Source organism: Asterias rubens, chromosome 2, assembly GCF_902459465.1.
Source record: "Asterias rubens chromosome 2, eAstRub1.3, whole genome shotgun sequence".
NCBI classification, from domain to species: Eukaryota; Metazoa; Echinodermata; class Asteroidea; order Forcipulatida; family Asteriidae; genus Asterias; species Asterias rubens.
This window is the reverse complement of record NC_047063.1, coordinates 19934761-19960978: the sequence shown is the minus strand read 5'-3', so window position 1 is coordinate 19960978 and position 26218 is coordinate 19934761. Positions and strand designations below refer to the sequence as shown.

At 38.2% G+C, this 26218-nt stretch overlaps 1 protein-coding gene and 1 long non-coding RNA gene across 5 annotated transcripts; both read right to left on the bottom strand.

The window, feature by feature from the left end:
* Positions 1 to 17145, bottom strand: LOC117307466 (DNA-directed RNA polymerase I subunit RPA34-like). Of its 4 annotated transcripts, none has more exons than XM_033792225.1 (11): positions 17040 to 17129; positions 15626 to 15700; positions 13406 to 13540; positions 11816 to 11915; positions 8925 to 8974; positions 7634 to 7745; positions 6005 to 6127; positions 5084 to 5141; positions 3120 to 3254; positions 1283 to 1560; positions 1 to 259 (listed from the first exon to the last, which is right to left on the bottom strand). In XM_033792225.1, the coding sequence occupies exons 2-11, from the start codon at positions 15640 to 15642 to the stop codon at positions 176 to 178; spliced, it is 1092 nt and encodes a 363-aa protein (XP_033648116.1). In that variant the 5' UTR covers positions 15643 to 15700; positions 17040 to 17129; the 3' UTR covers positions 1 to 175. The 4 variants fall into 4 exon arrangements, with proteins under 4 accessions (XP_033648116.1, XP_033648112.1, XP_033648113.1 ...); XM_033792221.1 differs by lacking the exon at positions 11816 to 11915 and adding an exon at positions 10530 to 10664 and having other exon boundaries at positions 8925 to 9074; XM_033792222.1 differs by lacking the exons at positions 11816 to 11915; positions 15626 to 15700 and adding an exon at positions 10530 to 10664 and having other exon boundaries at positions 8925 to 9074; positions 17040 to 17145.
* A 2506-nt stretch (positions 17146 to 19651) lies between these two features.
* On the bottom strand, positions 19652 to 25621 carry LOC117307229. The gene is made up of 3 exons (XR_004521054.1): positions 24593 to 25621; positions 22670 to 22778; positions 19652 to 21748 (listed from the first exon to the last, which is right to left on the bottom strand). It is a non-coding gene; the product is annotated as an uncharacterized LOC117307229 (long non-coding RNA).
* Between the last annotated feature and the right edge of the window lie 597 nt (positions 25622 to 26218).

The following is a 26218-nucleotide window of genomic DNA, read 5'->3' as shown; positions in this document are numbered from 1 at the left end:
TTATAACAAACAGTTACAAAACGCTTTTCAAAGACCAACTCGACTGATCCAAGGCAACGTGTTCCTTTAAAGAGACAAAACAAATGACATGTTGGCCTGATGGGAACAGGGAAAAAAAAAGGATAGCATGATTTGTTGTGAACGTTTCCAATTCTGTTTGTAAACATTTTAGTTCCTAATCCGCCAGGCTCTTATGCTTCTTCTTTTTCTTCTTCTTTGGAGTTTCTTCAGAAGTTTTCTCCACTTTGATGTCTTCTCTCTGTAGAAACAAAAAAGTAAAGTAATAAGTTAAATAGCAGGTTCATCAAGAGCTTTTGTATGAGCACGTACATAAACTCCTGTACTGTAGTTTTCAAGAACTTCAGACCGAAATGTAAAAGCTTCATTGAAAATTGTATTCAGGTTTTAAAAATGGTTTGTGAAGACAATATATACTTAAGGTTGAGAAAGTCAATCTTGATTTATCGTTGGTGTGTGCTGTGCATACCCTCTGTCAGCTATTAACATTGTAGTGCTGTGCCCGTGTTGTAAAAATATCCACTAAACCAATGCGCACGTTGAAATTTGCCACACAAGAAAACATGGCAGATCATATGAACGGGCTACAATCAGACATGCAAAAGTGCACACAACAATCATGTGTACACTTCTAGTTCCTAAGACACCAACTGAACAACAGATAAACATTGCAGATCTTATTTTGACAACCTCAAACAATATTTATGCTTCACTGATCCAGGTATTGCGAATTGATACATAAATAACATTGAGTACTGCTACATCAGTGGTTTTCAGTGTTGGACACCATTGGCGAGGTATATTTTGGTTTGTGGTAACACCATGTGTATGTATACCAGCCAGGTAGATTATGTTTTTTTCAAGAATTTGTCTGGTATTTTCTACTATCTGGTAGATTTTCGGGGGGAATTCGGGACACTTCTCTTCTGACACGGAGTACCCACAATTGTGCCTGGGGGCAAAGATACTTACACACACAGCCTAGTTCTCATTATATGATAAAAAAGGGCTCAGCTCAATTTGTTTTCTCAATGGTCGTTTTATTTTTCAAACACTTATAGCTACTAGGCAATCCCGGTGGTCTGGTTGGTAAGACACTGCTCTAGAATTGCAAGGGTCAAGGTTTCGAATCCCACCCGAGTAATATGCCTGTGATTTTTTTTCACAGAGCTGGGGAAAGTACTGAGTAAACAGGGCTAACACACTTTGGTGTATATAGGTAAAACCAAAATTTATGTTAACCATCCCAAAAAGGAAAACAGACCTGTTGGTGTTTCCTCTTCTTGCTTCTCCTGTGTTTCTTCTTTCCGTCCGTCACCTTGTCATCCTCATCGTCCCTTTCCTCTTCTCCACCTCCAGAGGGCAGCCTCTCCTCCCCTTTATCACCACCGTGTCTACCGCTTAAGTCTTCATCAGTTGGGCTTGACGTCTCTTCTTGCGGCTTCTTGTGCTTGTGAGAATTTTTCTTCTTGGTCTTCTGGATACTGCTATCAGTCACGTCTAATGATTTCTTGGTTCTCAGGTCGCATTTGTTAGGGTCCTCTGTAAGGGTTGGAGAAATATTTTGAGCACATGAATTAGAACAGAATACAAACAGTTGAAACTTAAATATCAAACTTCTCCAAAATTGTTAGGCGTGTTTCCAGTCGCTTATTATTCATGAGAAAAAAAAAAGGATAATAGAAAGACCCGTATAAAAACCAGTCAGACAGGGAATACCTTTACAGTTTAGATACGCTCATAATGTAAATTTAAACCCTCCTACTGTCTGACCATTTAATATAATCCACCAAGGTTTTGAATCATAGATAAACTGTATATGTTGTGAATGCATCTACACATTAAAGTTAACACTGCTACTGCTTGACCAGTGACCATTCAAAGAGCAGTTTACAACTCTCCTTGAATTTTCTAAAAATGAAGGAATGTGGCAAATATGGCAGTTGCATATATACCTACAGTCAAGGGAGAACTACACTTAACTTATAATAAACTTATCCTTTGAATTTACTCTTATCATATATATCGCAACATGCAGAACTAGGCACTTACTGCCCCAAACTCAGAGCTGGGTTTATTCTGTCATCATATAAGAACAAGAGTTTCAAACAACATTGTAGCCTACATAAGTCGATAGTTAGATTAGGCAGATTACACATAAAAACACAACTTTAATATCACTGTGAATACAGTCAAAACAATTAGTGCAATAGGAATACAGTAAGAAGTAGTACAATACATGTATAAACACGCCACTTTATAAATTGCCACTATTATTATTTATTATTATTATTATGTATAAACACATCATGAAATACAGAACCATAAAAAACGCACCATTGAATACAGCATGAACTGAAAAAGAATACTACACAAGAAGGTTGAACAGTCATGAGGATGTAAAAGGTAAGTCAGTTGGTAGAGCCCCGGCAAGTTAATCCAGATATTGTGGCTCAAATCCCACTCTAGTCATACAATCTTTATTTGTTTAAGCTCAAATCAGGCTAGAGGTTCCTAACATAGTTCTCATTTATGACATTTAACTTTTTCCAAGAAATACCTATTTTTGGCATTGTATGTCATGTACAGCTTTTATTAAACATTGTTTTCTTATGCGGTATGGCTCAACTCACGATGCGACAGCTACACTTTGCTGATTTTGGCCGACGACCCAGGTAAACTGCCACAAGGGACATGTTGCCACCTACTCCTGGGGCTGAAGCAGTGTCACATCCTTCACAGTCCTATGAGTATCATTCGCTAGGAGCCAGGCTGGTAGAGCAGAATGCACTACCTTCCCAACTGTGGCTTTTGCCAGATGGGTGCTTTGGTGGCTGTGGGACAAACTATCTGTTATTGACAGCAAAGTAACTGTTTTCATGGCTCTGCTTACTGCGGAATTCATCGCTAACAGCCAATAGAATTAAATGCTTCTACAGGACACAGTAAGTGCAAACTATTAGGGTCAGCAGCGCCATGAAAAAGGGTCCCCATATTTTTACATTTATTTACAGCAAAACTTCACACCAACATTTTCAGCTGATTTCCTGACACATAATCATGTGTAAATATACATTATTATTAATAATACCGGTACACACCCCATCCAAAAGGCTTGAACCTCTGCTTGAGTCCTGGTGGCAGTTCATTGGATCTCTTAGGAGGAGAGGGAGGAAGTAGGACTGGTGGAATGGCCACAGTTTCCATGACAGCAAGGCTACCTGTGAAGGCTGGAGCTGTGAAGGGTTTGAATAAATCATTTCAAACACACTGGACAATATTGGTAAGTGTCAACTTGGTGTATCTCAACATGTGCTACAAACCTGTGAAAATTTTAACTCAATTAGTCGTCGAAGTTGTGAGATAATAATGAAAAAAAAAACACCCTTGTCACACGAATTTGTGTGCTTTTAGATGCTTGATTTCCAGACCTCAAATTCTAAACTTAAGGTCTCGCAATCAAATTCGTGGAAAATTACTTCTTTCTAGAAAACTACGTCACTTCAGAGAGAGCCATTTCTCACAATGTTTTATGACATCAACCTCTCCCCATTACTCGTGACCAAGTAAGGTTTTATGCTAATAATTATTTTGAGTAACTACCAATACGCCTCTCTTAATATTTATGCATGATGACGTCATAATTCTTACAAAAAATTAGGCTATGGGCGCTTGTCCCCCACCACTTGCAGTGGCTGCGCCCATCGCCTCGTGTTGGATTAGCATTGTGACGTACCTCATGCATAAATATCAAGAAAGGTGTATAGTGTCCAGTGCCTATAAATTAGACAAAATAATGGAGAAACTGTACTGCTTTCAAAATAATAACATTGGCTTCTTCTTCAGGCATGATAATTGATCCTTGGAAAAAAGGTCGGAAAATGTTTATCAAGCACAACTGCTGACCTACATGTACACACAATATTGGCTCTGACGGTAATACATGTATACTTTTCAGGCCTTATTAAAAACAGTTTTTCTGATTTTTTTAAGGGAATAAGATATCAGAAACAGACTTAAAGGATTCGGATACTTTTTCAAAATGGCCACAGATTTACATTAAACTTACATGGTTTGAAGATAATGATAGTGGAAAGCTTCCCTTCAAATATTACTAACTAAGGTTGTGTAGTTTTTGAGAAACGAGTAAAACAAGTCTCAAAATAGTTTTGGTCTAATGAGACCAAAACTATTTTAGCATGTAAAATCCCCTTAACCAGTTATGATATTATACCAAAACCATAGCATAACTGGTTAATACGTTTTTACATGCTAAAACTGAGACGGAAATTAATACTTTTACTCATTTCTCAAAAACTACAGCACCTCAGTAAGTAAAATTTCAAGGGAAGCTTTCTACTATCATAATCTTCAAACTGTGTAAGTTTAATGTAAATCTGTGGACATTGTGTTTTTTGTTAGGAAAAAGTACTTCTATACCCTTTAAGTAGGAAGAATAGTATGCTTGGTATTTACGCTTTATCACAGCCCAGGGCCATACAATAAAAACAAAGAGAAATACATAAAGCACAAACAGTTGCACAACAAAGCACTAATTATTATTTGTTTTGCTACAGGAGGATAAGGCTTCATTTTGAACTGTGAGAAACTTTTATAGTAAGGCCAAGTCACACTGCAGCGATAAGGAGAACGATAACGATCACGGCATTGTATTGGTTGAATTGCTCCACGCAGAATATGCACACGCTCATTCAACCAATAGAATGTGTTCCCTTTGCGACGTGATCGTTATCGTTCTCAGTATCGCTGCAGTGGGACCAGGCCTTAATGCTGGGTTTCTACTGGCTGTGAATGCAAAGGCCATGCAAATCTTAAAAACACAAATTCACAATGAATAATTCGTATCAGTTGAAATGAGCTCATCTTCTGTGAAACATTTGCTGCTAAAACAGCTCAGTGACGCCAAAATTTATAACGCATTCGCAGGAAGTATGAACCTGGGTTTATGGTTTACAAGGTGCTGTATTCAGCAGTCACTGCCTGAAACATAACATGCACTACACAGTAATAACCAATTCTGGACTATGTCTTTAAAACCACTTACCTGGAACTAGCTTAGCCTTTTCACCTCTTTGGGAAGGCAGAAGAAGGTGTGGCAATCTCTGTGGGAAAACATTAGGTATTTTTCAAATAATATCTGTATTTTCAATTCACAAATTTCACGTCACATTTTTAAAAATTTTTAATTCATTTAAGTTTATTATTCAATTAAAAACATACACGACAGTAGTTAAAAGATTCAAATTGACAAGTTTACATATTTTTAAAAATTTAATTTTTTTTTTTTAAATAACTAAAAAGAAAAAACCTCAAAGTGATTCAACTCGAATACATCATCATTCGTAATGATGATATTCATGAAATCATAGAGAGATACAACCATATAGGAACAAGACAAATAAGTGAAGTGGAGAAATATCCTGTTGTGAGCATGGGCTTGAGTTTGGATGCCATATAAGACAGATGGAGCATGGCTTCGGTCTAGAAATCACACCAAGGTCCACAGAAATGAAAGGCAAGGAAGAAGCCACTGAGCAAACCAAATACAAAGGCAAGTTATTTAAGGTTTCTTCAGACCTGGGCTCAATTTCATAGAGCTGCTTAAGCACAAAAATAAGCTAAGCACAACAAAAATTGTGCTAACCAAATTATAATTTCCAAAATACCATGTCACTGGAAAAGTTTTATCCTGCTCAATTTTGCTAAGCAGAGAATTTTTAAGCAGCTTTTTCTCCTTAGGGAGCTCTATGGTATTGGGCCCATGACCCTGCTACCTAAGAATAATGTACTTATTTATGGCCCATAGAGTACTATTCCTTAAAGGCCAACATCCATGCAGAATTCTGCAGTAAACAGAGTCATGAAAAATACACCTTTCTCAAAGAGATTAAAACTGAACATTTGCATCTATTCTAATAGATTTAATGACATTTATGACAAGCAGATGTCACTCTTGGGCACTCACCATATCCAAGGCTTTGTTCTTAGAAGCATGAAGTTCATATGAAACCTCAGAGTCATCATCCTCTTTCAAAAACTGTCGGCCACTCAGCGAAACATTTACACCATTGAGCCTTTTAGCATCAAACTGAGAGGAAAAGGTAATAGGTTTGGAAACATTAATCCTCAAAATAATACCAATAATATGTGGTTCTTATATAGTGCTTTATCACATCCAATGAGCGTCTCAAAACACTCATTATTTGTTTTAAGGCGTGCAGAGCTATGTTTTGAAGTAGCAACCTATTACTTTTCATAGCACCATGTAGTGGTTTACAAGGTGCTATATGCAGTCATTCAAACCAAAAACACCAAGGCGGACCCGTCATTACGATAAGCATACTGGGTTCTTTCATGTGCATAGACCTTATGCATTGACGTCATCCAGCCGACATCTTAGAGGAAAAACAGTGACAAAACAGTACCCGCAGCACACAGGATTGGCCAATGAACAACCTCCTTTTTACCTCTAGGTGAGGGCGCCCAACTGAAATGACGTCCTGTGCATAAGGTCTATTACACAACACCAGCAGGACCTGGTTTTAGTGTCACTACCAGGATTCAAACTCACACACTTAAACAAAAACCAAGACGGCCCACACTTCATAAAAGCAACAGATGAGACTAATTTTATGCCCCTGGAGTCATTGCCTCGTTGCTCTTCGAAATGTTTCAGTATAAACTACATTTCCCTCAAAGAGGTAACCTCTAAAAAGAAAAAACTGCACTCCCCAAGAGAAAAGGGAGAGTAGGATTGAACAAATACAACGGAAGGACAAATATAGTAAGTCTGCGTCGGATATATATGATGCAACTCGGCCTTGTTCCTTGTTGCCTATTAATATGAGATGCAGGCGTGCTATTTTTGTCCATATTCCACTCGTGCATGTGAGGTTCCCAGACTCCATACTGCTTGGAGTCAAACAAGATGGCTGAAGACCTAGCTCTGGCAGCCTTACACTTTTGTATTATACTACAGTGACGTCCTGGATATCAGGGTCCATTTCTGGGGGCGGAAGCTTCATAACTCAAATCTTACCTGCAAAAAAAACATTAATTTTCAACAGATTCACATTCCTTGGCAGAATATATTTTTCTGCATTCTTCACAAATCCGTCATTTTCATGAAATTATGCAGCTCCCAACATTAAGAAATTCAAATTTTTGTTTGTATTCTCACAGTCTGCCGTGTTTACGCAAATCTTGTGTTGTGCTGTTAATGCAGTGCAGTCAAGATACGGTGACCAAGAATTCTTGCGACTTGTAAGCGAATGTAAACGTGTACGCACGGCAACAGACAACACTGTGAGAACACGATCAAAACAGGAATTTTTTAACGTTGGGAGCTGCATTATTTCACGAAAATGACGAATTTGTGAGGAACATATGGGGACCAAAACCCACCGCAGAAAAATGTATGCCGCCATAGAATGTGAATCTGTTGAAATTAGTGGCTTGTTGCAGGTATGATTTGCGTTATGAAGCTTTGAAATTTTTCCGCCCCAGAAACGGGCCTTAATAGATAGGACTCTGTATCTGTGTACAGAGGAAGAGTCCTGCATTATATAGAGCTAGCTGAAGAGCCTTTACTTACATCATGTGGTGTCTTAATAAGCCAGAATTCAGATCCTTGAATGTCATCGAGGTAGATCTGTTCATCCTCTGCAGAGATCTCAACTTGCTGGAAACCTGGGGGACACTCAAAGCTGTAAATGAGAAAACAAGTTGGGAAATCAAACCAGTATCCTAAACAATTTAATTCCTAGCGAAAACGAATCATTTGTGACTCAATTTGTCAGGAACTTGGCAACTGATTGTAATATATTGTTGGGTTAGCCATACTAGAATGGGTGTTTCTCATACAAAACTTGCTTCTTGAAGTCTGGGCCCAATTCCAAAGAGCTGCTTAAGCAGAAAATGTTGCTTATGAAATTACTGCCAAGCAAAAACTAGCAGGAAACCAGTGAAAAAAATCACATATGAAATGGCATTTTAGCTGGTAACCTATTTCTGGTAAGCACAAGCATTTTTTGCCCGGCTAATTTTTTGTGCTTGATCGATTTCATGGAGCTGCTTGTATATGGTGGATTTACAAAAAGTGCGTACACTGCCAGCAACTGGGGCCAATTTCATCGAGCTGCTTAAGCATGAAAAATTTGCTTAAGCACGAAAATAGCTCACTTTCTTTACAAATGTAACTGGCCAAAATCTCATGCCATATACATTGCTTGTGACTGGTACATGTATTTAGCTGTTGTTTACATAGCATAACAGTTGAGTGGAGTCTTGGCCGGTAACCTGATTTTACTGAGCAAGGATTTTTGCTTAAGCAAAATATTGTGCTTAAGCAGCTCTATGAAATTGGGCCTTGTTTTGTAAGCAAACACAAATTCTGTAATGCTCTTTTAAAGACATTGGACAGTATTGGTGATTGACTAGATTGACTAGTCTTCTCACTTGGTGCATCTCAACATATGCATAAATAACAAACCTGTGAAAATTGGAGCTAAATTGGTCGTCGAAGTTGCGAGACAATAATTATGAAAGAATGAAACACCCTTGTCACACGAGTTGTGTGCTTTCAGATCCTTGATTTCGAGACAATCTAATTCTGAGGTCTCGAAACCAATTTTGTGGAAAATTACATCTTTCTCAAAAACCTTGTACTTCAGAGGGAGTGGTTCTCAACATGTTTTACACTATCAACATCTCTCCATAACTCGTTACCAAGTAAGGTTTTGTGCTAATAATTTTTGAGTATTCAATTACCAATAGTGTCCACTGCCTATAAGCAAATGTATGAAATTGGGCCCTGATGGGTGTGGGATTGTCATGGAGAAACAAATGTTTCCAATATAAAATATTATGATGTTTTTATAAGTTACCTTTTGGTTGTGGCTTCATTGTTAGCATTGTTGTCGTTATTATTTCTACTGTCTTGCATAGAGTCCGAGTCTGAATCTGACAGATCATGACCCGTGACAGTCTCTGCCGACTTGGATGGACCTCCCTTCACTTTCATCCTCTCTGCTCGACTTGAAAATACAATTTTATAGAGCTGCTTAAGTAGACAATACTGGGTACAAAAATTCTGCTTAGCAAAAATATACAGGATAATTCTCAGGTTATAATTCTCCCAGCATCCTACCCTTTAATAGTATGGATTTTTTCATATTGAGGATCTCCGGCCGTCCTGCTTAGAGACACTGGACACTATTGGTAATTGTCAAAGACCAGTCTTCTCTTCTCTCTCGACATACGCACAAAATAACAAACCTGTCAATTGGTCGTCGGAGTTGCAAGAAAATAAGGCCTAGAAAAAAAAATTGTTGGATTGGCCTTTCCCGACCGACCGTAAAAGTAGCAAAATCTCGGTCGCGTTTTGTTGTTGTTTTGTATTCAACATTCACAAAAGCACAATGGATATCAATTTCCCTCACACCCTAGGGATAGTGCGCAAATGGTAGTGAGGCTGGATAGCACGAGCCTGTGTCGCATATCAATCCACATGCCTGTTTATCCGACGTCACGATTTCACAAGGAACCAGTCTAAAAATCCATTGAACAACAGAGGGCGCTGTTGCCAGTAATGCCATAATAATTATGTAATGACTCTCGGAAATTGTTTTTGAAGAATTTTGCCAAAATAAAGACACAAAAAGAACGCTTGAAGCGAGATGTATAAGATGAAATACCTTGCTTGTTTGACAACCAGATCTTTCATGAAATGTTTAAATGCAGTTTTGGACATTCTTTGAAAACTCAAAAAAAAAATATTAAAAAAATCAACCGACCGACCCAAGCAAAAAATCAGGTGAAAGTGCAATCCAACAATTTGTTTTTTTGCCCCAATGACTAAAGAACACCCTTGTCACACGAAGTTGTGTGGAAAAGTACTTCATTCTCGAAAACTACGTTACTTCAGAGGGAGCCGTTTCTCACAATGTTTTACACTATCAACAGCTCTCCATAATACTTGTTACTAAGTAAGGTTTTTTGCTAATAATTATTTTGAGTAATTACATATTGTGTCCAGTGCCTTTAAGTGGAAAATGCAGCTAAATCAGAAAATGTTGCTTACACAAACTCTTCTTAGCAAATTCAAGCAGGATACAAGCCACAGATTTAATGTGTCACAAAACAAATCACTATGATAATAATGACCATTTGTCTTGCAATCGATGAACTTTAGTACTTTGTTAAGTCTGCCCCAAGTGGGTTTGGAAGTGTTACAGTAAAGTAAATGTTTCCAATATTTATTGATTGATTGATGTATTGATTGATCTATGCAGGTCACCTGACACGCACTAGGACTGGAGGCCACTTCACGGTGTGGGCTACAATCCCTGTACTCCTGGGGCTGAAACAGGGTTACTCCCTTTACAGTCCATACAGTTGTAGGCTTGGGTATCATCCAGCAGAAGATGGTAGAATAGAAAGTTTCGGCTCTCTTGCTTAAAAATACATAAAATTCTTGTTTTATTAGTTACCTGTTGGTTGTGTCATCTTTGCAACTGCGCCCCCCAGAGTCTGAATCGGAAGAAAAATCATCCTGGACAGTCTCTGCTGATTTGAATTTAACTTCCTTCACTTTCATCGTCTCTGCTCGATTTGCCTTTAAGATTCTTTGACACACAAGATAAAATGAAGTCATGTGAGTTAAGAGAAATATTGCAAAATCAATCATTCTCAGTTTTATGAATTGACCGCACCCAAACAGCTACCCCACCTCACATCCCATATGTGGGAAAGCATATTAAAAGATGAATGTTGTCACTTTCAAGGTAGCTCCAATAACACAACATGCACAAAGAACTGAGTCAAATCTAGAGTGTTTGCCACAGAGATGAATAATTATTTAATTCCTTGCCGGTCCGACTATTTGGTTACCTCCCGTCAACTCGCTTGTGCCATCAACTCGCCGTCAACTCAACCACTACATACATAGCAGGTATGGTTTAGTCTTGACTCAAGATGTCAGCGATCAATTAACACAAAGCGCAACACACAATTACTATGCAGTATGAATTATCGACATCTTGGGCTAAGACTATTCCAAATGGAGGAAAGCGCCCTCTGTTGTCGATGTTGTACAGTGAAAGCCCTGTGAAAATGCAAGATGGTGGAACCAAGCGAGTTGACGGCGAGCAGTGGGACCCTTCCTTGCACTGTTGCAGGATCAATATTAAATCTCCTCTACATTTTAGTAAATCTTAATTTATCTACCATTACTGTAATTGTGTGATATGTACATGGGCTGGGTCCCTGACTTTATTCGTAAGGATAAAGACAGGTACTTGCTATTCAGATAAATTGATTTCAATGGATACAATGATATCACATCAATTTGTACACATGAATGCTGAGATGTTCATTAACCTCTATCGTACAAAAGAGTAAAGTTAGACCTTATCTTTGGTATGCCACATCAGTCTGCAATAGTCTCTTCCAAAAAGATGCACAAGCTTTGGAAAACACCCAGAGGAGATGTACAATAATGATAGCTGGCCTTTTAAGGACAAACCATACAGTCAGAGATTGCAGGTTTTGGGTCTACCAACACTGTCCTACAGCTGAGGAGAGCAGGAGATATGATACAGGTTTTTCGTATGCTTTCACCCAGGCATTGAACTATGACACCACATAATTCTTTGAACTTCAATCAGTATAGAAAACCAGGGGTCATCGCTTCAAGATATTCAAGAGCAAGTCACAAGGGAATTCGCTCCGGGATCCGGTAAGTTTTTGTCCATTTTCCTTCTAAATATTTCCTAATGTCTTGCATAGAGTCCGAGTCTGAATCTGACAGATCATGACCCGTGACAGTCTCTGCCGACTTGGATGGACCTCCCTTCACTTTCATCCTCTCTGCTCGACTTGAAAATACAATTTTATAGAGCTGCTTAAGTAGACAATACTGGGTACAAAAATTCTGCTTAGCAAAAATATACAGGATAATTCTCAGGTTATAATTCTCCCAGCATCCTACCCTTTAATAGTATGGATTTTTTCATATTGAGGATCTCCGGCCGTCCTGCTTAGAGACACTGGACACTATTGGTAATTGTCAAAGACCAGTCTTCTCTTCTCTCTCGACATACGCACAAAATAACAAACCTGTCAATTGGTCGTCGGAGTTGCAAGAAAATAAGGCCTAGAAAAAAAAATTGTTGGATTGGCCTTTCCCGACCGACCGTAAAAGTAGCAAAATCTCGGTCGCGTTTTGTTGTTGTTTTGTATTCAACATTCACAAAAGCACAATGGCTCACACCCTAGGGATAGTGCGCAAATGGTAGTGAGGCTGGATAGCACGAGCCTGTGTCGCATATCAATCCACATGCCTGTTTATCCGACGTCACGATTTCACAAGGAACCAGTCTAAAAATCCATTGAACAACAGAGGGCGCTGTTGCCAGTAATGCCATAATAATTATGGTATCGCTCGTTTATTGAACGGACGAAAAACAGGGTGAATGTAATGACTCTCGGAAATTGTTTTTGAAGAATTTTGCCAAAATAAAGACACAAAAAGAGCGCTTGAAGCGAGATGTATAAGATGAAATACCTTGCTTGTTTGACAACCAGATCTTTCATGAAATGTTTAAATGCAGTTTTGGACATTCTTTGACATCTCAAAAAAAAATATTAAAAAAATCAACCGACCGACCCAAGCAAAAAATCAGGTGAAAGTGCAATCCAACAATTTGTTTTTTGCCCCAATGACTAAAGAACACCCTTGTCACACGAAGTTGTGTGGAAAAGTACTTCATTCTCGAAAACTACGTTACTTCAGAGGGAGCCGTTTCTCACAATGTTTTACACTATCAACAGCTCTCCATAATACTTGTTACTAAGTAAGGTTTTTTGCTAATAATTATTTTGAGTAATTACATATTGTGTCCAGTGCCTTTAAGTGGAAAATGCAGCTAAATCAGAAAATGTTGCTTACACAAACTCTTCTTAGCAAATTCAAGCAGGATACAAGCCACAGATTTAATGTGTCACAAAACAAATCACTATGATAATAATGACCATTTGTCTTGCAATCGATGAACTTTAGTACTTTGTTAAGTCTGCCCCAAGTGGGTTTGGAAGTGTTACAGTGAAGTAAATGTTTCCAATATTGATTGATTGATTGATGTATTGATTGATCTATGCAGGTCACCTGACACGCACTAGGACTGGAGGCCACTTCACGGTGTGGGCTACAATCCCACTGCCGTGTACTCCTGGGGCTGAAACAGGGTTACTCCCTTTACAGTCCATACAGTTGTAGGCTTGGGTATCATCCAGCAGAAGATGGTAGAGTAGAAAGTTTCGGCTCTCTTGCTTAAAAATACATAAAATTCTTTATTTTATTGGTTACCTGTTGGTTGTGTCATCTTTGCAACTGCGCCCCCCAGAGTCTGAATCGGAAGAAAAATCATCCTGGACAGTCTCTGCTGATTTGAATTTAACTTCCTTCACTTTCATCGTCTCTGCTCGATTTGCCTTTAAGATTCTTTGACACACAAGATAAAATGAAGTCATGTGAGTTAAGAGAAATATTGCAAAATCAATCATTCTCAGTTTTATGAATTGACCGCACCCAAACAGCTACCCCAACTCACATCCCATATGTGGGAAAGCATATTAAAAGATGAATGTTGTCACTTTCAAGGTAGCTCCAATAACACAACATGCACAAAGAACTGAGTCAAGTCTAGAGTATTTGCCACAGAGATGAATAATTATTTAATTCCTTGCCGGTCCGACTATTTGGTTACCTCCCGTCAACTCGCTTGTGCCATCAACTCGCCGTCAACTCAACCACTACATACTGGATTAGTCCTGACTCAAGATGTCAGCGATCAATTAAACACAAAGCGCAAAACACAATAGGACTATGCAGTATGCAGGATCATCGACATCTTGGGCTAAGACTATTCCAAATGGAGGAAAGCGCCCTCTGTTGTCCATGTTGTACAGTGAAAGCCCTGTGAAAATGCAAGATGGTGGAACCAAGCGAGTTGACGGCGAGTAGTGGGACCCTTCCTTGCACTGTTACAGGATCAATGTTAAATCTCCTCTACATTTTAGTAAATCTTAATTTATCTACCATTACTGTAATTGTGTGATAGGATCATGGGCTGGGTCCCTGACTTTATTCGTAAGGATAAAGACAGGTACTTGCTATTCAGATAAATTGATTTCAATGGATACAATGATATCACATCGATTTGTACACATGAATGCTGAGATGTTCATTAACCTCTATCGTACAAAAGAGTAAAGTTAGACCTTATCTTTGGTATGCCACATCAGTCTGCAATAGTCTCTTCAAAAAAGATGCACAAGCTTTGGAAAACACCCAGAGGAGATGTACAATAACGATAGCTGGCCTTTTAAGGACAAACCATACAGTCAGAGATTGCAGGTTTTGGGTCTACCAACACTGTCCTACAGCTGAGGAGAGCAGGAGATATGATACAGGTTTTTTGTATGCTTTCACCCAGGCATTGAACTATGACACCACACAATTCTTTGAACTTCAATCAGTATCGAAAACCAGGGGTCATCGCTTCAAGATATTCAAGAGCAAGTCACGTCTTAGAGTAAGAAATTAGTTTTTCTCCCAGCGTGTAGTATTATATGGTCGGGGTTTGTAACTTTAACCTGTAGACAGTGTGTGTGTGTTTGCTGAGCCGTATCTTCTTTTCTTTACTTTCCCCACCTGTGTGCTTTGATAATGGCGCACTTATTTCCTTTCAAGACGTGGTCATGCTTGAGAAATTATGCGGTATAAAAGGTAATGCATGCCATAGCCGCATCCTCTTTCGATTCTAGGAAGCTCAGTACGGGATGCTGACCGGTGCAAACCTCGGGGATGTGATGCTCACTTCTTCTACCGTGGGGTTTGACAGCGCTACTGACTGGAGTTCTTAGGGCGTGGTACTGAGGGTCTTGGAGTACCCTAAGTGTGATGTACATGTACTACCATACTACCGAAGGCTACCTACCCCTGGTGAGCGACGGACCCCCGTTCCCGAGCACCGCTGGGTCGTTTGAGCACGAAAACTTGTTTTCCTTTTAAGTATTCTAATTTCATTGATATTCAACCGAATTCCTACTTTATTATACTGATTCAGTTCATTTACGAATTATGCCTCGATTTATGCTATTAACTTCATTTTGTCATCACCCTTTGTAAGCTTTGATTTTGTATATAAATTACTTAATTAACTGTTATCATACACAGAATGTTTCAACCGTTACCTTTGTCAGTTGCTGGTTTTCCCTTTCTTTAATGGTTTGGTAATTCCATTGTTTTATAAGTCTGCCGTGCGTATTGACTTATGGGGATCAACCTTGTGAGTTCGTCGTACGTAACAGTAGTAAATGACTGGAACAGCTTACCCGGTCAGTAGCTTTGTTAGAGGTAGCGCGATATTGACATTTCCTCTTCTGGTCGCACAACAAAACAAACAAAATTCAAATTAATGTTGCTACGACCTAACATACTGTCTAAGGTTCAAATTACTCATGTACTGTAGGTCAATACAACTCTCTTCCTACATAATCCTTTTGAAAAAGGGCAAAAGTTTACCTCATTTTTTCACACATCAAAAAGATTCAGGGCATGGTCACCGTCCCATCTCCGTGAGCGTAGCTGTTTTTGCACCTTTTTTAAATAAATAAATCGGGTCACTGTTTTCAATTAATACCGCCCTCTTTTGACTTCTAATTGAAAAAATACCGCCATCTATTGACAGAGAGAGGTTCTGATGTATTTTTTACAATTTTGGGAATTTTTTAAAACTAAATTTTCTTTTTCAAAAACATATACCGGTATTCATTCAGCGACGGCCGGGTATTCTGTCAAACCTATATATCAGTAAAGTCCTTGTCCATTTTTTAGTAAGAGAAATTGGGTTTTATTCCAGAGTGAGGTCGCGCATGGAATTTACGGAGGTTATAATTGAGTAAAATCTCGTTTTTGAATGTTAAAGTGCGCGTTTAGGGATAGGGCGGCAAGCTTAGGAAATAGCAGTGTGGGGGTCTTAATCATTTTACCTTAGTCAGCAACCAACAGAGAAGAGCCTGCGTGTTTGTTGTTTTCGGAAGGCATAACTCATTAACGAATGCGCCTATACAAGCCTATATGACAGTGGCGTTTGCGTCAGTTCAGTCTAGTGCCCAGATATTGTTAGTTTATAGCATTCCATGTTTTTTGCCGCTTGCCATTTTGTGATTACTCACTGATGAGATATCCCGATTTGACTGTTTTACTATTACACGGTCAGTACAAACTCGTACATTTAGTTTGTTAGATGGCTCTCCTTTCTCCTCTTTTGAACAATGGACAAATGGTAAATAGAAGGAGTCACGCCAGTTCAGTCTAGCGCCCTCTTCAGGTCGCTCTTGGTTCACTTCATTTTATGATTGCTGTTATAGTTACCGATTATTCCTGGGGACCCTTATTCCTGACCTGTTTGCAGCATTAAAAGCTGTAGTTTCTCATGAAAACGAGTTCTATTTTGATTGTGTATGTTTAGACATCCAACTCATGAACTACTATAGTTGCGATAACGTATTCCCTCCTCCCGACGGCCGCCAGGCCGGAGGGTTGTGAGATAGGTTCGAGCGAAAATGAAATTTGAGAACTGGTGTGACACTTCAATTCAAGGGGGGCACAAACAGACGAAGTGTAACTTGAGAGCCTGAGGTTCCGTAAGTTATAATGTTTACCTGGTCAATGTTTACACTACGACTATCATCTCCCGTATCCCACTCTCCACAACCACTGGGACATGTGCGTTCATGGGGGCCGCCATCTTGCCTTTATTTTTAGGCTTCGATTTACACTTCACAAAAGTAACCAAACTTATTGATATTATTATTATACCACTTCTTAAAACCCCCACTCCAGATTAACTCAATAGGCAACTAAATAACCTTATGATTGACTATTCTCCTTAATTTTATAGCATAATACGTTATAAAAAGGGTGAAAATGGTACCTGTGATCATAGAGTAAGGACAGCTCCCAAAACGATGAGGCGAGGAGAACGATGTTAAAGATGCTAGCACGAGGGGGCGCTGTAACCAATCGCTACAAAAGGAAGTACAGTACAACTCTTCCTTCACAACTGCAAAACCATTTCCTCGATCAGAACACACGTGCAGCTCTTGAGGATCAGTTGTGGCATCAGCAATAAACAGCTTCAAGCAATCCAATCACCTCCCCTGCGCTTGTCCTACGTTAATTTAAACTTGAATGAAGATTCAGATTTGTTTGCCTTTTTTCTTATATAGGCCTATTTTTTATTTATTTACTTATTAATTTTTGGGATCCAATATGAGGCCCTTCCTCTCTCCATTAGAACCGCGTAACTTCCAACATGAGCAATTTCTCAATTGTATTATGCAATCCAAGTGCTGTTGTACTTGGGTTCTATTAGGTTGGGCTCCGAGTGTTTCCAATTGCTCTGCTCCTGGAATCTCTACAATGCTTGAAAGGCCATTTTAGTTCAAGTAAAGATCTTGATCCCTGTTGTTTCAGACTTTCCAAAAAATAAACTGCATTGTGTAGGAATTTGTGTAATCTGCTTTATAACAGTTACTGGTGGCCTCCAGACATCAATATTTGTCCAGTGCTACAAAATAGTTATGAGCTAAAAACTTTATTTGCTTACGAGTAATTGGGAGCTGTTGATGGTATAAACCATTGTAGTTCTCCACAAATATAATTTCGAAACCTCAGATTTTGTTTTATGCATGGTCTCAAAGTCAAGCATCTGAAAAAACACAACGTTGTGACAAGAGCAGTTGAGTTCAAGTTTTCACAGGTTTGTTATTGTATGCATAGGTTGAGATACACACTGTGAGAAGGAGTGGTCTTTGACAATTACCAATAGTGTATAGTGTCTTTAAAGCCATGTAAACAAGAATGGTGAAAAACGGGTCCACTTTATCAAGACTGCAAGATAAAGATGCCAATCAAAAGATGATACATATGGGCCTCATTTCAGACTTCCTTGGCCTCGGACTGTCTGGTCTTATATAACAAATTCTAATATACCTATAATAATAAAGGAAACTTGTAATGCGCCATGTCTGTCACAGGTGCCAATGTCGCCCCCAGAAAACAATTAAGGATTCTTTATGTAATGGCTTAATTATTGTAGGCCCCCTATTGTTGGAAATAATATAAAGTAAAGTCTGCTTGAGGAAAAACGTCATCAATAACTATAAACTCCGTGCATTAAGTTCAAATTTTTGGTCAATGATTTTATTAACGTCGCTCAATTTACCAAACAAATACTTAATCTGTTTTTGTTTTTTTTTACAAATAATATTAATAGGCTAAATAGCAATTACTGAATTACAGATGTAACATTTTTTTTAAATCGTAAAACTAACTGTTTTTATAGCGGATACTTGATGGAAAGCTTAATAATCATTTTTTAAGTGCAAAATTAAAATAACAACGAGAATGATTTTTGGACATTATCTCAGAAATTAATAATAATCACCCTTTTTTCTAAAGCATAATTTAGGTGAACTAAAGTAAAACAAAATGTTAGAAAATGAACTTTCCTTTGCAGTTTGTGTAGGAAAATTTCTACTATTTTATAGGGGAATTTTTACTTGTATCTTAATATCGTACCTCTTTTTTAAATATAATGATAGGCCAAACATATTTTTATGGTTCTTAATTTTTATGAAATATTTCTCATGTTTTGCAATTAACTCGGCTTTGCCTGGGGTTCCAGTCCCCCCGTCGGGTGTACAAAATGCCATGAACCCTGTCACAGCGTGCAACAATTGTAAATGTACCCAATTCAAAGGTCATGCAGGCTCGGTACACAAAATCAAAATTTGTCTTTGTAAAAAATTCATCACATCTCAATTTTCAACAATAATAATATTTCTTAAAACCTTTAAGAAACACATTGCTTTTATATCTGGCTCTTTAGACTATGAAGTGTTTGTGGACACGAATCTGGTTGGGAAACATGTTTTAAAATTATCATTCACACTATTTGCCTCATCAAAACAACAAAGTTTTCCATTTACTTTGTGAACAAAAATGTCTGCTAACTTGAGGAGTCCAGAATTTGCTTCAACAAAATGGCAGACCGTGTTAGTTCAAGAGGGTATAACAAGAAAACCAAACAATTTTGAGGTGTATTTTATGTGTGGGTAATTTTTTTTTCAAAAATTGAAGAATCTTTCCAACCGTAGGCCTATTCTTTTCATAGCAAGAACTTCCTAAAGCACAAAATACCAAACCCAAATGAAACATGTCTTTTTAAGCATGTGAGGTAATTCAAAGTTAAAAAGTCAGGCTCAGTACCAGGTTTGAAACATGTTTTGGAAGTAGTGTATAATTATCGACACTAAAAGGTGCCTCAAAACTGTGTGGTTTTCCTTATACTTTGTGTTTTGTGGAGTCAAAAACTCCATTTACTTTGTGAACTAAAATAGTCCGCCATTTTTAGGAGTCCATAACTTGCTTCAACAAAATGACAGACTGTGATACTTCAAGAGAACCAAACAATTTCCAGGTACATGTTTATCTGTGTGGATCATTATTTTTTTATTTTAAAACATATTTTCAACCACATACATTTCACAGCAAGCACTTTCTAAAGCCCAAACCAGTAACACCCACCTCAAAAACGACATGTCCCCTTTAGGCATGTGGGATAATTCAACAATAAAAAGTCTGACTCGATACTTTATCAAACCTTATTGAAAATTCATCACATCTCAAATTTCAACAATTTCGATCACATTGTCATCAAAACCTTCTCCAAGAGAAACATTACTTTTAGATTTGACGCTTTGGACTATGAAAGCATTTGTTACAGTACATGGGCAATATCCACACTAATGGGCACAAATGGAAAGGGAAAGTTTGGATAGTTGTAACAAAATTAAGTAATGTATTTTTGTCTGTGTACATTCAGAAGCACATGAGGATTGTGGTTAACAAAAAAAGATGCCTGTCTTACAAAGTTATCCCTTTGGTCCATTAAGTGTGGAATTGCCCACATGTATGATATGAATCTAGGACCAATTTAATAAAGCCTAAAAGCAAAACAACTGGCTCGGCACAGAAAAGCATAACTTAACAGAATCAGGTTTCCACCCAAAATAACATAGCAAATAAATTTGTCATGAAGTGTTTTCTGCCTAACAGCTTTATAAAATAGGGCCCAGGTTGGAAACATGTTTTGGAAGTAGTGTATATTTATCGACACTAAAAGGTGCCTCAAAACTGTGTGGTTTTCCTTATACTTTGTGTTTTGTGAAGTCAAAAATTCCATTTACTTTGTGAACTAAAATAGTCCGCCATTTTTAGGAGTCCATAACTTGCTTCAACAAAATGACAGACTGTGATACTTCAAGAGAACCAAACAATTTCCAGGTACATGTTTATCTGTGTGGATCATTATTTTTTTATTTTAAAACATATTTTCAACCACATACATTTCACAGCAAGCACTTTCTAAAGCCCAAACCAGTAACACCCACCTCAAAAACGACATGTCCCCTTTAGGCATGTGGGATAATTCAACAATAAAAAGTCTGACTCGATACTTTATCAAACCTTGTTGAAAATTCATCACATGTCAAATTTCAACAATTTCAATCACATGGTCCTCAAAATCTTCTTCAAGAGACACATTGCTTTTAGATTTGTGTGTAATTATCAACACTAAGGTGCCTCAAAACTGTGTGGTTTTCAAAAATTCCATAATACTTACTGTGAACTAAAATAGTCTGCCATTTTGAGGAGTCATGAATTTGCTTCAACAAAAACGGCAGGTTGTGTTATAGTTCAGGAGGGTACATTTTTGTGGATAATTATTTTCTAATTTTAAACCATATTTCCAACGTCATCCGTTTCATAGCAAGCACTTTCTAAAGCTCAAAACACCCAATCCAAAAGCGACGTGTCCCTTTAGACATTAGGCAACATGAAACTGTTAGACTCAGTACTTGTACTTGTCAAAACCTTGTTGTTGTTTTCGAGTCTCAAGCTTCAATAATTGCAATCACAATCAATGATTTCATTTATTTCATCAACATTTTTTAGCGACACATATTGCTTTTGGGCGTTTTGGGCTATGAAAGAGTTTGTTATGACATGAACCAGGTTGGACAGAAAAGCATTTAAAAGTAGTGGATAATTAAACTAATGTACTTTAAAACTGTGAGGTTTTCCAAATACTTTGTGGACTATGATGGTCTGCCATTTTGGGGAGTCAAACTACTGCTTCAACAAAATGGCAGATCATGTTAGTTCAAGACGGCCAAGGAATACCAAACAATTTCCAGGTGTATTTGTGCGGATCATTATTTTCTAAATTTAAAACATCTTTGGATGACAGTCATTGAAGAGGGGCATATAGGGTGGTGTGACATGGTCCTTCAGTTATACATGTAGATGTTCATCCATGACTGCACAGAGATTTCTGGCTTTCGTTGAGTGGTTTCACATCACCAAGTGGATGGAAATGACTGGAAGTGGCTCTTTGGTGAATGTCCTTGATGCATGCATTGAGTTTCATTAGTACAGTGTTGTGGTCTGGCATAAACATGTGTCCGTGGTCGCCTCATGCTCACATTGTAATGGGGACGCATTCCTGGAGTCATGCACCCTCCTCATCACCTGTTCTCTTTCAATTGCTCCCATTGTGGAGAAGATGTTATCAAACTAATGCAAGATAATACAAAATTCAAAGAAAAACAAATAACTAGTCGAAATAATAATTGGTTACCTCACCTATGTAGGTAATCGAGACATTCCACCCCTTCAGCTTTATTATGGAGAGATAATGAACTTACTTCTGTTTTGTGTTAAAAATAGGTCTGAGTTCACTCTTTATTGTAAAACCTTGGCCAAGGCTAAGAATGATAATCTAATATTAGTAATCTACCATTCGGACAACCTCTCATTGAGCCAAATACAGTGATGGCAACCTGCTCGATCATTTGTAAATTAAGGACAAAAGGTCTGGAATCCGGAATGACACAATATCCCCGAGAAAAAGGGAGATTTAAAGCATGAATTCCAGTACCCTCCATATATTTTTATGAGGGATTCAAAGCATAGCACGGTATAGGTGCCTGCCTAGTCTGTGCAGGCAGCACAATAGCACAAATGGATACTCCAAGTTGTTTCGGGCGTTTGTAAAGTGGCCACCATAAGCTAGTTTGAATAAGATTTGACTTTGTATACATCATCAGACATGGTTAAAATAAACGAGAATGTATGGACAAAATTGCACAGTTTTCGCATGGGGCACTTTCGTAATATTTGCAGGATCTACATGCAGATTTGACATTGTTGTTCCGATGCAACAAACTTTGATCAAAGGTTTTATATAAACAACATCAAAATACCTTCCCTATAGCATGCTACGGAGACCATCGGTCTCCATTGCCCCATTTCTTGGCCTTGATGCCCTTTCAAAGTTTCACATCGAAGTGCCCTTTGCAAAATGCAAATGGCCTTGCCCTTCCAACATGAAATTCCAGGCCTGCTTATGAGTCTGTCTACACTGCTGCCCCTTTCAATGTTTGATTTATCTTTTACATAAGGATTTGTTGTTATAATAATTCTGAGCAGTATTACCTGAGCATCCCTTGTCGCTAGGCAACATCTGAGCAGAACACAAACAACTGAAGAGGTTTTCCATCATCTCGTTTTCTTATGTGCTTGTCTTGTCATGTCTCTTTAAGACCTGTAAAGAAAACAATTTCGGGTTGAAAAACAAAATTGACTAGAGTGGGACTCGAACCAACCCCCTCCAGATTAAAGTGTAGACATTTCTACCAACTGTGTCATATGATTCCTGCCCCCGATTTCACGAAGCGCTGCAACGCGTCGCAAGTGCAAGTTGCGACCGGTAACACGTCGTAAGTTGCGATGCGTATGAAATCGATTTCATCAAAGTTACGATGCGTTGGATGCGTCGCAAGTTCCTTGACAACGAGGAAGAACACGTCGTAAGTTACGACGACCCATAGGGTCGTCGTAAGAATGCTATGTTTCATTTGTTTACGCACAAAATGCATGAAAGAACATAACAATTACCACACGTAACTTCCGTGAACCAATCGGGAAGACACTAGACAACAAAATGGAAATTTACCCTCCCCCCCCCCAAACAAAAAGGCCGGGTAAAAGAAAAGAAAACAAACACATGCATAACAAACGAACACACACAAACTAAAACAACTAAACAAATAAATAATTATAACCCCCCCCCCAAAAAAAAATACCTAAACGTACACTAGTCCGAAACGGTGTAGTGTCTGCCATCTTGAATGAACTATAATACACGACTGTTTCATGACCAAGTTGTACACAACATAAAACAGCCGCAGAACTTTAGCAGTTCATCCTCGTCCAAAGGTTTGTTTTTATTAAGAGTGAAAATAGTTTGTATTGCGACTCGTCGCGCTTACGACGTGTTTGGTGAAATGTATTGTGGAACTCGTCGCAGCCGTGACGTGTCTTAGGTCTGCGACGCATCGAAAACCCTACGATGCGTCGCTACTTGCGATGAGTTTCGTGAAATCGGGGGCTGGCTACACGACAGTGGTAAACGATGTATGTACAAAATAGGGACACCTACATAGGTCTAGATAGCTCAGTTGGTATAGAGTGCTGTCACATTAAAGGAACACGTTGCCTTGGATCGGACGAGTTGGGTCTATAAAAAGCATATTGTTGGAAAGATGTGTTAAAAGTAGAATACAATGATCCACACATATTTATTGCATCGAAATTGCATGGTTTTCCTTTCACTTTGCGAACTAAATTTGACTCCCATAAATGGCCGACCGTGTTTGTCGACGAGGTATGAGGAAAACTACGCAATTTCGAGACAAATATGTGTGGATCATTGTATTCTACTTTTAAAATATCTTTCTAATCAATGCATTTTTATAACAAACGGTTACAACACTTTTCAAAAACCAGCTCGACCGATCCAAGGCAACGTGCTCCTTTAATCTATTAATTAAAAACATTTATGTTTTAAGTACATGGGTGTCAAATTGCCTGTGTTTCGATGCAACACATTTCAAATGAATCATGCTTTTATATGATGACCTAAAACTGTATGCAATTAGCATTACGCAAGATCGAAAACATTGAGAGGGGACCATGCCAGTAGCTCTATCTTGATGCATCTATTTACAGTACGCTCTGTATAGTCTTCACCATAAGATGGATCAATCACAGGATTAACTTAAATATGTAATATAGGATATTTCAAAGTTACATTTCAAGGGGTGCGACAGTAACCAATAAAAGTTTTGATTATTGGCCTGTGGTTAACCATTGGCTGATCCAACCAAAAAAGTTATTGGTTACAACCGCCAAAACGCACCGCTGGGATTATGATCGCACAAGGTGAAATACGCTTGTCGTAAGCACAGAATTCCCTGCTTCCGTAACCTCAATTCTGTGCTTCCGGTAAGCAGAGCCATAAAATTGTTAGGTAATTTATTTAAAGATTAAATAACAACAAACTTGACTGCAACTTACCATGTGTGTATGGCAGGATGATGGCAAATATTATTTCACTACAGTAAAGCTTCTATGGCACTTTATGTACTCGAGTTCAGCAGCCATTTCAGGGGAGGCCTTGCTGGTGGGCTGCCTCCCCACACATCTTCCCGCACATCTCAGAGTGTCATCTTCTCACGGATTCCTACAAGTAAAAAAACAAATATTGGGATTGAGTAAAGAAAAAAATGCCCAGTCTGTTTACCTTGAGGTTTATTATTTGATAAGTAAAATAAATAAAGAGTACAACACATGATATTAAAACAACTTATTGACCCAAACCACATGATGTCATAATAATACTTGTAGTAATAACTAGTTCTTATATAGAGCACATTTCACAATAACCGTCTCAATGCGCTTTACATTATTGCATTGGTCATTTGGCCATAACATTCTTTTAATCTGTCTCAGCTCCCTTGGGGGTATACAACCTGGGCAACCCTATGCTCTAAGGGCTTTTCATACACAGTATCAACCTCTACCCTAGCTGGTACCCACTTATAGTGTCCCGACCGGAATTCGAATACACACTCCGATGACCTAACCACCAGAACTTAAATTTGATAATCAGGAAAATCTTTGATGCGCCATTTTGGGAGTGTTGTACAATGAATTTCTCCATGATTGTGCAGTTAGTGAACATATTAGGTGACACTCAATCCATTAACAGATTTTTAAATGCCTACCATAAAATTAATATGCAATTTTACTCCCATAATGTCAAATGCTGCAATCAGCAGCCTTAAATGACAATGATGCAGTGGGTCAAATACTCATTTTATTGCAGGGACTCAGAAGTTAAGCTATACTGTGTGTTCCATTAGTTGCTGGAGTTTATTCACAAATCCGACTGACGGAACTTACAAGGCAAAGCAGAATAAAAAAACATCTTTATACCAATATAAATAGTTACCTAAACCCTGCAATGAATCTTTTCAAAACCTTAAATACCACAAAGAAAAACACAGTAAAAGCCTAAACAAAGTAAACAACAATTTTTTAATCACACTGGATACTATTGGTGACTACTCAATATAATTGTGAACATAAAAACTTACTCGGTAATTAGCAATGGAGAGTTGTTGATGGTATAAAACATTGCGAGAAATGGCTCCCTCTGAAGTAACGTAGTTTTCAAGAGAGAAGTAATTTTCCACTGAAATGTTTGAATTTTATTTTGAGACCTCAGAATAAAAGGTCCCAAAATCAAGCATCTGAAAGCACACAACTTCGTGTGACAAGGGTGTTTTTCTTCCATTATTATCTGGCAACTTCGACCACCAATTGAGTTAAAATTTTCAGGTTTGTTATTTTGTGCATATGTTGAGATACACCAAGTGAAAAGACTGGTCTTTGACAGTTACCAAAGGTGTCCAGTGTCTTTAAAAAAAAAGAAAACAAAAAACTACAGTCACAAAGAAACATAATAGCTTGAAATCAAAAGGCTTTAACTACATAAAACCACTACTCAAACCCTTTGTTGTAACCAACAATGTGAGAATAACATCAACAGACACTAAAATTAAATTACAGCAAAAAGTTAAACGAAAACAACATCAAGCCTAAAAATCAAGCCCAAAAAGAACTATGTCCTCCATACAG

Coding starts and splice junctions, on each gene's coding strand:
- LOC117307466 (XM_033792221.1), bottom strand. Junction 6,128..7,633: donor TTATTAAGACACCACATGAT/GTAAGTAAAGGC, acceptor TTTTCCTCTCAG/TTTGATGCTAAAAGGCTCAA. Junction 260..1,282: donor AGAAGAGGAAACACCAACAG/GTCTGTTTTCCT, acceptor TTGTTTCTACAG/AGAGAAGACATCAAAGTGGA.